The sequence below is a fragment of the Idiotropiscis lumnitzeri genome, chromosome 15 (genome assembly GCF_059441095.1).
Source record: "Idiotropiscis lumnitzeri isolate Australia: NSW breed Sydney's pygmy pipehorse chromosome 15, RoL_Ilum_1.0, whole genome shotgun sequence".
Taxonomy (NCBI): domain Eukaryota; kingdom Metazoa; phylum Chordata; class Actinopteri; order Syngnathiformes; family Syngnathidae; genus Idiotropiscis; species Idiotropiscis lumnitzeri.
Window position 1 is genome coordinate 181,662 of NC_142405.1, and position 14,776 is coordinate 196,437.

Sequence of the window (14,776 nt, forward strand, 5' to 3'; positions counted from 1 at the left end):
AATACAACGAACAACTTAGTTACAACTTGTAAGAAATGTAATAAAACCATCCACTATTCAACCTTCCCATATTGAGAAACCTCATAACCTTATTGCTTGTAAATAGAGCTGTACTTTTAACAACATTTTTATTCCTAAAACTCTGAACCTATTAAACCACATTCAGTAGAAACTATGAGTATTTTATAACTTGGTTACACCAACAATCTGCATGGAGTTGCTCGTTCTTCTTCTTTTTCTGCAGCCGTTGAAAGTGAAAACGCCCAAAATTGGATCAAATAAGGAAATCCAACTCATCAAAGTGTCAAATGAAGCGTCAGTAAGCTCATTTCTTCCTCAAGGTCGCAGTTTTTATTTCATTTTTGGTCGCGCTCGTCATACAAATATGCGCACGTAAACAAGCAAAACTCATAATGACGTGTTGAGATGAGCACACGCGCGTCCACGAGCGTCAGCGTGTACGCGCGTGTGTGCGTGCGAGCGTGCGTGCACGGCCACAAGATTGCGTTGAGTGACAAGTGTGACAGATCCAATTATCACAGGCAACATTTCCGCCTTTTCAGCAAGTCAAGAAAGAAAAGTGACGTCTTATATTTGCTTCTTTTTTCTCTCGTTTGTAGTTTTTCTTTCTTTCACTTTTCCTTCCTCGTCAATTTTTTTTCTTCATTTTGTTTTGCTTGCTTCACATTTCAATCTTCTCTTTTAGGCCTGCGTAAAACAAAGAAATAAATGCCATGAAATCGAGGTTTTCATTGGATAAATGACAATAAAGGGATTTCTAATTTCTAATTTCTTAAACAACTGGAAATAAAATCAATAATGAAATAGTTGTTTAATTACATTTGTTGTTTATGTCTTACAATAAAGCATCAACATTTAAATTCCCTTTTTTGTTCATTTCAAAATGAATTGATTTTATTTATGTATATATATATATATTCCTGTATTTATGTATATTTATTTATTTTTAACCTTTATTGGCAACTGAGAACTACTCATCATTTGCAATGCCAACCTGGCAGGAGACAACAAAAGAAACGCAAAAGACACAAAGTTAGAAAACTGTTCTATTTGCAAGTTGCTGGACAACGAATATCGTCAAGTTGACGCTCGTGCTTGACATGACGGTGGCACTTCGGTTGGCCGCGTGTCCTAACCAGCCGCAGCAGAGCATTGCAATTACGCCAATGAGAACGAAAAGGTCCGCCGAGGCGAGCGCAGATCGGATGCGGGCCTCAAAACATCCCTGCGCAAACAATTTGCTTCCTGCGGACTTCCACTGACGGAACGTCACTTTTGTTTCCGCAACGGCCTCGTCGTGACATGGAGACGGACGGGCCCCTTGTCACCATTCAGGCGTGGTTTTCGGTGACTTCCTACAATATCTGTTGACTGCGCTCGCACTCATCTGGAAGGACGTCATTCTGTGCACGCGCGTGTGTGTGCGTGGTTGCTGTTGAGCTCATCCATATTTTTTCCGCAAGAGAGGGCCTCTCTGACAGGTGTCATCAAAGTATATGAGTAAGTCTATCTGCGAGGCGCTTATTAAAGAAAACAGTCGGCTGTCACCATGGCGACGGCCGCGCTCCGCTGACAGGCCCGTGTCATACTTGTGTTCCCGCCACCCGTGTGCGAAGGGAGCGAACGCCGCACGGCTTCAAACTCGAGCCCGCCTTGGCAAAGTCCGAACTCTCGGACGCAAGTCGGCGAGGTTTCGGCCACATGCGAGAGCATTTCAGGAGCGCCTGCAAATTTTGTCGGGGGCGGGACCTCGATCACATGACACTTGAAAAGGCAAAGTTGGCGAGCTTTCCGACTCGTTCGAAGCGCTTCATATTGAGTTGGCTTCCCGACCCGATGGCGCCGCATCAGGCGCAACCGAGGTCAAGTTCGTCCTTGCGGAGCCGTTTGCAGTTTCGCTTCGACGGCAAAACGTCGAACTTGGCCAAAAAGCTCCGCCGACCTGCTGCGCCAACGTTCGCAACCTCCAATCGCACGTCTGCAATGATGAAAATGAGACTTGTGGATTTTGCTCCCGCTTCTCCGAAAGCGACTCTTTAGTGATGAGTCCGTGAAGAAACGAGAAAAGCAAACGAGTCGTGGATGTTTGGAAGACGGGCGTTACGAGTTTGCGCGCTTGCAATCTGCAGTTTTCCACGAGCCGATCTTTCAACTTGTGTGACTCACAACTCCGATGTTGTGATTGGCGTCGTGCTCGAGAAGTTGAGACGAGCAGCCAAGCAAATGAAAGCTGCAACTTTGTCACGATGACCTTTGACACGCACGCTTTCATGTGCGTGTCTTCAGCTTTTAAAGGGGGCGGCTCGCTTCCCACATGAAGTGACGGATTAGACGACGCCGTTTCGGAAGCGCCGCTCGTTCTCTCGGTGCGAGGCATCCCCAAAACGTTTTGTCATTTCCGAATGCGCCATCTTGTGACGCTTGTGACTTTTCCATTCGGACTTTCGTTGAACGCAATCAATTAGAGCGATGACGCAACAACGTTTCGATTGTCTTCGGTTCGCAATTTCAATTCAGTTCTTAAATTTAAGTTCCAGTGAAGTAACGTTAACATTTTTATAAATAGTTGAGTTTTTTTTTTTTTTTTAGACAACATGACTTTGTTTCTTGTTGTTTCTTTGAACGGCGTTCAATCATTTGGCCTGGAGATGATTTTTTTTCGACGGACGCGTGGAATTCTCAATACGCAAAAACATTTCAAAGTACGGAAGCTGTCGACCTCGCCGCGCGTTCCGACGACAGCCCAGTTAAAAAGCTTTTCTCCACATTGGTCGCGTTTACAGATTGATGAACATGACAAAAGCCACGGCCGTAGCACATCAAATCACATCTCAATCGTATGAAATTCAACTGAATACGATGGAATTTTCTTATTCTTCAATGGTATCGTACCTCATATATCGTCATTTGTAACGAATCGTCTTTTTTGGGGGGGAGTCGGGGGACATTTGGACACTCGGAGGAGCTGACGCCATGCCAACATCTTTTCGATTGACATCGTGTGGGGAAAAAAAGAGCAAATGTGACGTGCAGCCAATTGGAAGAGGAGTAACGTGCGGCGGTGACACGCAGCACACGTTCTCCCCGTCGATGACGAGGTGCTCGGACTTGTCGGACGCTCAGAACGAGAAAAAGAAAAAAAAGGGGGGACTGACGGAGGAGGAGACCTGCGAGAAAGCCGATGAGAGCGATTGGAAGGCCTTTCCCATGCCGGTTGCCAAGCGCGAGGCCGGCCGTGGTGAGGGGGGGGGGGGGGGGGGGGGTTCAAGCCGGGGATGACCTCACCGCTCTGCTGCCGAGCTGCTCGGCAACCTCGTTGCATCAGCCCTCCACTTTTGTGGTTTTGTTTGGGACGCCTCAAAGAAGCCCAAATGGAGCGCAGAACACGCAGGCTCCCCTCGAAAAAAAAAATAAAATGCTTGCGGTCGTCTCGTCGGGTCAAGCCTGGCCCGGGAGAGAACATCGCCCGTTTGGCGAGCAGGCGGCCTCTGTAATGACGGCGTCACAGCCTGGGAATCCCGCCGCCGTTTTCATGCTCGGCTGTTCAGAAGGCGAGACCACAACGAGGATTACAGACTGCGGCGAGAGCCCAAGCGACTGCAAAGCGCGCTGCGTGCCACTGAGATGGGTCGCGATTATACGCCGAGGGGGGGGCCGCAAACGAGCGCGCACTTGTTTGCCAAGATCGGCCGTTTGCATCCGCCGCGTCTGTTTTGATATCAAACAATTTGAATTGCTTCAAACATCGCAAGGCCAAAATAACCCCAAAATGTGATTGGCGCCACCCGCCCTCCAAATGTCATCGTAAGATGGCACCAAACCACGAAGAGCAAACCCGCATGACTCATGTTTCACAAAAATCACCTCCAAGATTTTGGAATCTCGCACGTCATTGCAAAGCCACAAACGGACTCGCTCAGCCGCATCGCACGCTCGCGTCGCTGGTCGCCTCTTGTAGATTTGTCAAGCACGGCAAACCCAAAGACTTTTGACATTCGTGTTGTCGCGGTCGGCATTTGCGAAGAGCGACAAACTCAACTCAACTTGTCGTCGCGCCGCAAAAGCAAGTCAACGCCCACAAAGAACGCTCGGCATCGTCTTGAAAACTTTGTCCATTTCCTTTGCGTATTTTGTGACCCAAAATGAACCTTAAGCCTAACTGGAGCCGTAGCCCGAGCCCAAACCTAAACCTCGCCACCAAGACCGACCGCTAAAGTTTGCGAACGCTACGATTGACGAACACTTTTGTTCCTGACATTGTTTCCTTGTGCTCCGTCCTGTTTGAGCGGCGAACAAAAAAGACGTTGCGCAACACTCGCAGCCAACCAGCGAGGCAGAAAATACGAGATTAACGCCACCGACGGATGACGCGGCCCAGATTTATTGAACGCTTCCTGCAAAGCCGGTTCAAAGTTAAACATTTGCACAACGTTTGTTCAACGTTGAAAGTAGAAAATGTGCCCCGTGCTCAGCGAAGGCCGCGTCGAACGTCGTGCGGTTGCTTGACAAAAATGCGGTGAGGGAACGTCGCCAAGACTTGACGAGGTTGCGGGAATCTGGCCGCGTCCTCCACGATCGCGTTCGTCGTACTGCACGTCACAAAAAGTCACTTGACTGACTTGACGTGTTTGCAACGCTCGCCAACATGACACCAATTCAACATTTTGCCGTCGTAACAAATGAAGAGATGCACACCTGCTGCACCAAATTACGCAACGTTGCCCTTTTGGATTTTGCCAGAGCTGGGCACTGGATCCTTTTTGCATTCCAGCTGCAATCTTGTTACTCATCTGGGCTCGAGCCTCCGGCCTTTTTCACAAAAATCAAGCCTGGAGCGTTCTGCCTCCAGGACGGACGGCCCAGCTCAGACAATGAACACGATTACTACTCACAAGCAATGTTTTCGATTCCCGAGCATTACGTGTTCTCATTTTGTGCATTTTCTGTGCGTTCAAGTCGACATTAAAAATAATCGTAATCGTGAAGGACGACGGACGAAATGTTTCCCACCCAGCCTGCCACCGCCGTGCGTTCCGTCGCCGTCCGTCGCACTCCCACGCTCCGTCTTGCCACCTTATCGGGCAGCGCGAGTTGGGTGGTGACATCATCGTTTCCACGACGACTACCTAAAGTCTGGTTATCTCGCTCGGGCCGCTGATCTCCCGCCACTCCCGCCTGCAACATTCCACACAAGCATGTGCGCACACAGTGCACGCCTTGTGGGGACCGCACACGGCAGCGATATCAGGCCTTTGGACTTGCGCTAACTTGTTCCCATCTGCTCATAAAGAACGCGCGCAGCAAGTTGCGGAACACTCGCATCTTGAAGGTTGCACACGTGCAGCAAACACGTCGCGTCGTCACGCCATGCGAGCTTGTCGACTTGACCTCATTTCGGGACCGACTCCCTTCTGCGATGGTGTGGATTTCTTTTTTTTTTTTCCCACGTCCTGTTGAACTTCTTTGACTTTGAAGGCCTCGGGACTCGTGAAGGTTTCACGGTTAACAATCCACGCAAGCGTCCTTCGATATGTTTCCCGCTTGGCTAATCCCGAGAAGTGAGAAACGATCGCGTCTGACAAATGACACCCACGACCGGTCGCACATCCATCACAGAGACGAGCGAGCGAGGGCGAGCCGACGTTTGCCACTGGCAGAGACTTCGATGGGCTCACGAGCGTGACGATGAAAATGGGAATGAAGGTTTGGAATCGGACGAGTCTCGAGTCCAAAACCTTTTCAACTTGCATCCAAATTGCTTCGGTCAACTTTTTGTCCCCCTAAAGTCAGCGACTTCCGTCTCTTTTTCTCAAGTTGTTTTGATCTCTTGCAAGGTCAACAACAGGCTACCTGATGTCATCCGATTGCCCGAGCTGATTTTTTTTTTTCCCTCCCCTTTTTTCTTGTTGCGTCTCTGTCAGCGACTCGCGTTCGCTCGTCCACCCGCATGCTGATAAGATTCTTGTCAACGCTCCCGACGCATGACATCATCGCCGGGTATTTGCGAGACGCACATCGACGAACGTGAGCGGCCTCACTTTTCGCTCTCAGTAATTTGCAGCCGTGATGTTCGCGTCAACTCGTGAGTGAGCGCTTGGAAGACTAAAAAGGAATCTCAACTATAACCTGAATTCGAAAAACCGGTATTGTCACTTGTCTGTCATCGGAACGGGGGTGGGGATTTTTCTCCTTCTCGCTTTACGTGCGCGAGCGCAAAACTGACAGTCAAGTGATCGCCAGCGTGGATATTTGATCAGATGCCAAACAGCAGCAACGCGACAACTCTAAAACTCTCTCTTGGCAGATCTTTCAAAAAGTTGACTTGTCCTCGTGCTCAAACACAAATGCTAATTTGATCTCTTAAAACTGGCGGTGTGGAAAAGTCTGGACAGTGTGAAGACGAGCCAAAATTTAAAAAAAAAAGCAAAATCTCAATTTCAATCCAAAGGCCCAAATTATTTTGAGGCTGGAGAAATTCCAGCTTTGAATTCATCACTTTGCTCAAGGGCCACTTTGATGGACTGACGAGCAAAAGCTGCAAACTTTCGGTCTGCGACTCGTGAAATGGCTCCAAACTGGAAAGGCAAATGTCGTATTTTTGTCCGTGCAAGCGGCTGCGCAAAACTTGGAGGAGGCGGTGGGTGGTTGGGTGGAAGTGCAACGGAGATAATCCTCACTAAGTCCGGAGCACGTTGGGCAGATCAGGGAGTGAAGGTTGGTGGTGGTGGGGGGGGGGGGTTGTTTGGAGGCTGTGCCGCCCGGTGGCAGTCACCCGACCCGCAGCCGGCCACCTGACCGGCGGCACGACTTCCATTTGGACGGCGAAATGCAGCCGAATCATTTGGGAACGTTGGCGAAGTTGAGTCGCATTCGCATCAATCTCAGCCCGGGCGACAGAGCCGAAAAATCAAGCCTCCTCTTCACATTCCCAACGTGCGCTTGTCAAACGATGGAGACGTTGCGGGGTCGCGGTGAATGATCCGATTTCTTTGCCGCAAAGTGGGAAGCTCACCAAAGTGCGAGAGTACGCCGCAGACTTTTCTTTCTAATTGAATTGGACACTTTGGAAATGTGGACCAGCGCGCTGCTCGCACGTCTCTTGGGCAACTCGTCTCCGAAGATCGTTTGGAAAATAGCAGGAGTCAGCTCGTGACTCCAGGGCAAATGGAGCCGTTTTCCCGACTTTCTCACGGTGACAAACGCCACAAAAGTCCTCAGCGCGGCCAAAGTCTTGGCATTGTGCCCACGTGGGATCGGTGTTCACTTACAGTTCACCTGCGCAAAGCTGTCCGCGGGATCGTTTACCGATCGGCCCTCTCAGGAGGATTCCGTCACGCGTGTGAGCGGACAAAATGGCGGCGTGTTCTCAGGCTGAGAACAATACGTCGTTGAGTCCTTGAATGCAGCGAGCTGAGGAACGGCGCCGTTTGAAATTGGGTGGACGAGAAGGAACTTTGACCCTCGCGCTCATGCTCGCCCAAAAATTTCCAGTCGACGGGGCTCATCTCAATCCGAATCAGAAATGTAGAGAAAATAAAAGCAACAAAGTGACTGAAAACGAACACGAAAAGAGCCGCAAAATCTTCGTGGGCAGCTTCGGCTCGTCGACGATGTCAGATGAGCCGCGTCGTGTCGCTGGTGATGTTGTGGCCGCTTTTTTTTTTCTTTTTTCCCACGTCGCTTTCTTTTATCCTCGGCGCAAGTTTTGTGCAGCCGCCGGCTTAACACCTTCTGCCGAAATTCATCCGAGGCGTAATGAGACCCATGTCAAGTCAAACGGCGAAGAAGAAGCGCCCGCTGGCACGGAGGCGCTCATACTTTGAAAGGTTTTACTCGCCATCGTTTGCATGTCCAGTCCTTCCGCACCCCGTTCCAATATCTTTTCATCCATCCATCCATCTTCTGTCCCGCTTCTCCTCACGAGCGACGCGGGGGGTGCTGGAGCCTATCCCCAGTAGGCGGGGGACACCTGAACTGGTTGCCAGCCAATCGCAGGGCACACAGAAGAACGACCATCCTCGCTTTTCAATTTAGTGTGCCTGCCGTGCATGTTTTGGGAATGTGGGAGTTCCCGGAGGAAACGATGCAAACTCCAAACAGGAAGGCCGGAGCCGGGATCGAATATCTTTTGATGTTTCAAAAACAAAAACCAGTTCCTAATTGCTTCGGCCAGCTTGGCAATTGCAATTGAAAGCCGGCCGAGTGTTTGAGGTGGCGTCTCTGCTGGAATTCCGAATCCAGGAGTGAAAAGGCCAGAAAAAGTCACGCGCATGATTCATGAACATTTCTCGACGCACGCTTGGAGAAAAACATTTGTTATCAGCTGCTAAACAACAAGAAAAAAAAGAAAATACAACTTTGGGGAGAGAGAAACGAATTTGCATGGGGTTGAGGTCAGGGCTCTGTTTGGCTTCCATGTCTAACTTTCTGGGCCTGGCAGAAGAAAATAAGAATTAAGAAATACTTTCTGAGTGGAAAAGCGTGAAAAGGATGTCACATTGCCGAGGTAATTCGTTCTGCTTTTTCAATGTTTTTAGATGAAAAAAAAATCAATGGAAGAATGTGTCACTACTGCTGATATCGTCTCAACTGATATCGCTTTCAAACTACTTTTGATCGCCATATCGTTGTTGCATCAGAAGTGAAAAAAATTCAAGAGAATAAAAATCCAAATCAGGACGAGACAACATTTTTCCACAATGGAAATATGGATTGAAATCTCAAAGTGTGTCTCGAGGTTAAGCTCATTTCCACTTAAATGAAAGTAGTGCCGACCTTTCCGTTTTGTCATGATGTCTATATTTGGACTGTGACACCCCTTCAACCAGCCCCCCCCCCCCCCCCCCCCTCCCGGCCCCTCAGCCCCCGCCTCTCTGCATTAATGCCCTTAATTACTGCTGAATGGAGCCGCACATTTCCCATGGATGTCAGCGGAGCCTTTGGCCTGCTCTGGTGCTCCCACCGGACTGTGACCCCCCCCCCCCCCCAACCCCCCTCCCCCTCCCACCCGCTCATGCACACACTTCTCAATGGGGATTAAGAGCGGGATGGAGAGTGTGTGAGCCGGCGCTTGCCCAGATGGGACAGCGCTTTTGCTACGCAAGCCATAGATGAAGAGCAGTGGTGCGCAAAGGGGTGGGCCGACGGGGCGGGGGGCCACGAGGATGCTTCCCGGATAAACAAAAACAAAACAAACCAACAACAAATATTGGGGGCAAAAGTCAATAGCACCACTATTCACTCCCCCCCCAATATTTGTTGTGGGTCTTGTTCTACACTGAAACAGTGACTCTGGTCGTATTACAGTCTCCACATTGTTGCAGCGGCCTTTCGTTTCCTCTCCAATAAAAAGAGATTTAGACACCGACATTAGCTTCTCATGCTAGTTAGAAGCCCGAGTCGGCACCCTTTGGAACACAGGAAGTCCTTAAAAAACAAATACAACTCAAAGGAAAGTCCATCACACATGAGAGTGAAATTCATCACCTCTGCTGACAGTGGACTCGATAGCGGAAACTCGCTAAAGTTGTTGATTCCCACCAGAGGCGAGTGGACGGACGTCATGCCAGAGGTGACTGATACCACGATGCGAAAAAGCCAAAGGGGCGGCAAAAACATTCAGAAAAACAGAAAACACACATTCATGAAAAACGGGAAAAATATTCAGAAAAACAGGGGAAAATGAGGAAAAAATGAGAAAATATTCAGAAAAACTAAAAAAAAAAAATCTGAAAAAAAATCCAAAGAACAGAAAGAAAATATTCACAAAAAATGAAAAAAAATTCAGAAAAAAAGAAACAAATATGCAGATTTAAAAAAAAAAATCCAAAAACAGTAAATAATTCAGAAAAACTGGAAAAAATAAAATAAATATAAAATATATATAAAATAAACCAAAAAAAAAAGTATTCAGAAAAAAATGAAGAAATTTAGTCAAAAAACCGGGAGAAAATCTTCAAAAACTGAAAAAATATCCAGAAAAACTGGAAAAAATGTTCCCAAAACTGAAAAAAACAGGAGAAAAAAATACTCAAGCTTCCTGTTGCTTTCAAAGAGTAAATTGAGAAGTTTTTGTTTTTTTTTCCTGTTTTTCTTTTTGTTGAGTAGAAAGTTCTGGCAACAGCACCATGGCTGACTTTGCACTTTGCCCACCCTTTCTTTTGGTCCCATGATTGTTTAGTGGGCGGACAAAAGGCATGGCCGCCTGAGCTCATTATGGGATAGGCAGCGCTAATATACTGCCAAGTACTGGCCCATTTCTTGGCCGGTTGCCTTGGCGACAGCATCCAAGAGGGCTCGGGGAGGGGGCGATACCGGTTGGTTGTTTGCGAGGCATTTGGGGAAGGGTGGCTTGCATGATGTCATCCCGGGGCACGGTGGGGGGGGGGGCAATCAAACCCTGAGAAAATGATGTCACCTTTTTTGTTGAGCCGCTCTACTGACAACTATACAAGTGCAGTGAATTGGGAGGTCATCTTTCGCCTCAAGTGTGTGTGTGTGGGTGTGTGGGGGTGTGTTTGTGTTTTAGGGGTGGTGGGAGGGTGAATTGTGGTCATGCTAATGTTTTGGGGGGCCATGAAGATGTCATGTGGCTCACCCCCCCAAGATGTCTATGTTTGGACTGTGAAAAGAAAAATCCCCCACTTTTTCTTGACAAATGCTCGGATGAGCTGTGTGACATTTCGGATGACTTGTCACAAGACTGTCAAGTTCCAAAGTAAAAGAAAACAATTTTTTGGGTAGTTTTTTAAGAACAGGATATCACACGATTACAAAACGATATCACACAACGATTCCGATACGATGCACTCCGCTTGTGGTTCGATTCATTCCAATTGACTCCATTTGAGCAAAAGATGCCCCCCCCCAGTTGTCACGTGACTATTTGTAAAAGACAAACATTGCAAACAAAACGGCATTCAAAAGATCAATTTGGCGTTTGCCGCCCAACGCTTGCGTTGCTACGTGGCGGCCATCTTGCTCAGATGTGCGTCATCATCAACACGACGTCCACAAGACGCCAAGAAACAGCACAACAACAAACAGCGACAGTCCAAGAAGAACAAATACAAAAAGAGTCTTAAAAACCAAACAGCATTTTATTCATATTTTATTGCCAACAAATCTTTTCTTATGTAAATTCCTTTTGACTTCCTTTTTGTTGCCGTTTTCAGTTGAAATTGATGAGCAACAAAGCGCTCAGCAAAGCACGGGAGTTTATTGAGATTATTTTGAATTTTTTACAGCGCTCTCCAGGACACGGCCTCGACCAGTCAACGTGCTCTAAAAACTGGCTCGGTTCTTCGTACGAGAATGCAAATAACGACCGATTATTCTCCTTAGTCAGTTCCAGCGCTTGTTGATGTCAACCGGATAACGCGTTTCGAGTATGAAAAGCAGATGTGTGGGCGGCAAAATATTCATCCAGGCTCGACGTAAAAAACGCCAAACAATATGTCCGTCGCAATCACTTGCGGCCGTTTCGACTTGCCTTTTTTAGCTGGCCTGATTTCTTTCCTAATGTCTGAGAAATGGAATCCATGCCTCCGCCCTGCCGCGTTTTCCTTGAAGCTTCTCCCGCTCCAAGAAGCTCTTGAGAGCGACGTTGTCAGTGACGGAGCGCGTGCTGTCGGACGCCTCGCCAGGAGAAAACATCTGCTCGTGGCGTCCAAAGTGGGATTTACTCGTGATCCTAGAAACAAAACACACAAACTAATGATTGAACGCGTCCCAAAATGAGCACACGGGCTCAAACACACATGAAAAGATGAACAAATATCCCCCAAAAGATCCAAAAGCATCTTGTGCAATTCTTCCAACAAACTAAATCCAAAGAAGCGAACGTCGTCGTGGAGTCCACAATCGTGATTCAGATGCGTTTGCTTGATGGCGTCGTTCAATTGAAACGTTCAAAATGTCCGAATGAGCAACTGTGACGATGCGGCTCGAGTTGACGCCGACCGCGAAGGTGCGGAATTGTTGACGACGAGCGACGTCGTTTAGGACTCGGTGCCATGCTCAAGGGCATCGAGCGCTTTTGAGGAAGTTCATTCGGCTGGACTCTTGCAAAAAAAATAAATCGCATTGCGACTCGGAATTTCTTTGATCTGTACAAGTAAAATTGGAAAATATTTTCGTTCACAAAATACAAACCAAATTGCAAATTTCAAAAAACAAAACAAAGACCAAATGAAACTCCATCTTCCATTTGCAGAATTAAAAATGCCCTTCATTTTTATCTTTAGATTTATTTTGGTTTTTTTTTCTTATCTTGCACTTGACAAATTCTTCATATATTTAAAAGGAACCCAAATACATTCCAACAATAAGAACGCATTCAAAAAAAAAAAGTGCAAATCCTGAAAAATGTCAAACCATTTTCAAGCTACTGCGCTTCCGTTTCAATTTGCGGCCTTTTGTGGCTCCTCTTTTGGGAACCGCGTCCCGACCTGCCTCGCCGTCTCGGCACGCTGGCGAATGCCCCGGGGGGGGGGGGTGCAGCCCCTATGGCCGCCCCTCCCCTCATCAAGCCTGCGAGGGTGCTTGTTTGTGGGCAACTTGCCACGCTCACACAGGTGGAGGAACATCTGCAGGCAAGCATGCTTGGGGCACGTCCACATCAACCGTGAGTGGCGCACGTACACAGCGCCCGCCATGACGTGGCGTCATGAGGGTGCTTTGAAGGTCAGCGGCGCCACGGTGGGCAAAGGCGCCGTATCGCCACCGTCGGAGCGTCTGAAGGCGATACGGCCGCGCCGCCGCATTCTTGGCAGCGCAGTCGTCACTTCAACTCTCAAAGGCCAAGTCGCGCACAATCGGCCGGCGAGCACGCGGCGCGCTCGCGCTCGTTTGCCGGTTTGGAGAAGGAGCAGCGGGATGAAACGACGTCATTGAGATCAGGCCGACCGCGATCGCGCTCGCTAACGCCATTGCATCTGAAAACGACCGAAAGCACACGTCGACGTCGTCACATTTGCGCTTTTCAGCTAAATTGCTCATTTGTATCCCGAACGTCGGCTTATGTTTTGAATTTGATATTTTCTAGCGCAAATCCTGTTTTGATGGAAACACTCATTTAGACTTGGAAACCCAAAAGGCGACTCCGGAAGCTTAAAATGCTAAAAGCCGAGCGGCAAACATTTGAGACCGTTGGCGAAAACGGGGAGCAAAATGCACGTTGGCGTCAGGGTCGTTCAAGGTCGCAAACGTTCACCGGACGGCTTTGAGGGTTTTTTTTCTCCGCCGATCACGTTCGGGCTCCGATGTGAGGCGATGCTTTCTTTTTTTTTGCGTCTTGGCAATTCCAAGTGGCGGCTTGGCTCCATTTCAGGTTGGACTCCATTTTGGATGCAAGCGGACATGTTTCGGAAGCAAACGACCAGTTTTGGACCGGCGTCAGCGCGGTCAAGCCTTCGCAAACTGCTTTTGTCCCAGACTCGTTTCCTTGGCAACAAGAGCGCCGGGCCCCGGTGACACAAAGACCGAATTTCACAACTTCCTGTCGGAGGGAGAAAAGCCCAACGCAGCTTTCAAATCCGAAAATGTTCACTCCCAGCTGAAAAAAAATGATTGAATAACGGCGGCTTTAAAACCCTCGTTTGAAAGCGTGTCACGTTTCTATGAACTGCCCGACGTCGCGTCTTCTCAAAGATCTTCACCTGGCCGAGGTCACCACGGCGCCAATTTCTTTTCTCGCATTGCTTGCTGATTGTCAGGCAAACGCTCCCGCGGCTCGGCGGGAGCTCGACGCCGCGAGTCGCTCGGCTTAGTCCCCCAAAATGAGCTCACGCTTTGAGGGTCTTGATGAGCTTGCGCTCATAATCTGCGGCCCTTTGTGTGTCGGATGAAAAAGGGCCGCCCGCCGACACGCCGGACGGGATCGGAGCCTCCCGCCCGACGCGCGGTCTCGCCGGCACGGTCGCCCGCGACGCCAGTCACCGAACGTCGCCTCCTCTCCGACGCTCGCGTGTCACGTGACCACCTCCCACAATTCAGTGAAAATCAAAACAAGAAAAGGTGAACATTGACGGGAAAATCCGGCAGCGGCTGTCAAGTCGAGCGAGACTTTCGCAAACGCTTCAAATCGTCCACGTGACTTCTGATTAGTTGCCAACGTGGCAAATGTGGAAACGAGAGTTCCAAACAAAGCCGTCTTCTTTCCGACGCTTTTGAATTTGCCGACTTTCGAGGAAGCTTTGAAAAGCCGCGACGGCAAACGTGAGCCACATCGTTGCGTTTCTCGCAGGCAAAACTAAAATATTTGGCAAAGACAAATCAATGCAGACGCGCGTTCAAGCAGTCATGTCAACCGACACGTTTTGTTTTTTGGGGGGGAACAAGTTTGAATTGAAGCCCAAAATGAAAACACGTTGAAAAGCCGAATTTGAAAAGTGCAACTTGGAAACGTTGAAAGACGAAACTTTCTTAAATTGCGAGCTCGCGACGCTAACTTGAAGGAACATCTGAGCCTGGCCTGAAACTCAAACTCGCAAAACAAAACTTTTTCAGCTCCAATAACCAACTGCGCTCCGAAAAACTGTCAGTGCAAAGCCGACATCCTTTTTGCTGTCCTTTTTATGATTGAAATTTTTTCTTTTTTAAATGACCAAATTGGCCATGCGTCTTTTTCACGGGACAGCGACAAATGTTCATGAGCGAGCGTGTAAAAACGTTGCCGCTGTTGAACTTAATCAAAACCAGACCACGCGAGGAAGTACAAGTCGCCCCCCAACGAGACTTCAACAAGGCTCAGCGC

The 14,776-nt window shown here is 48.6% G+C and overlaps 1 protein-coding gene across 7 annotated transcripts in view; it reads right to left on the minus strand.

Moving 5' to 3' along the window:
- The window catches only part of LOC148321986 (uncharacterized), a 56,708-nt gene that overhangs the window by 14,251 nt on the left and 27,681 nt on the right, over positions 1–14,776 (minus strand). For 5 of the 7 annotated variants that reach the window (XM_088317984.1, XM_088317985.1, XM_088317986.1 and 2 more), the window contains one exon: positions 11,100–11,713. In XM_088317984.1, coding sequence (XP_088174110.1) covers positions 11,539–11,713 — 175 coding nt within the window. In that variant the 3' untranslated portion in view covers positions 11,100–11,538. Of the gene's footprint in view, positions 1–564; positions 709–11,099; positions 11,714–14,776 lie in introns of those variants that run through there. The other 2 variants (XM_088317982.1, XM_088317983.1) reach the window with 2 other exon arrangements.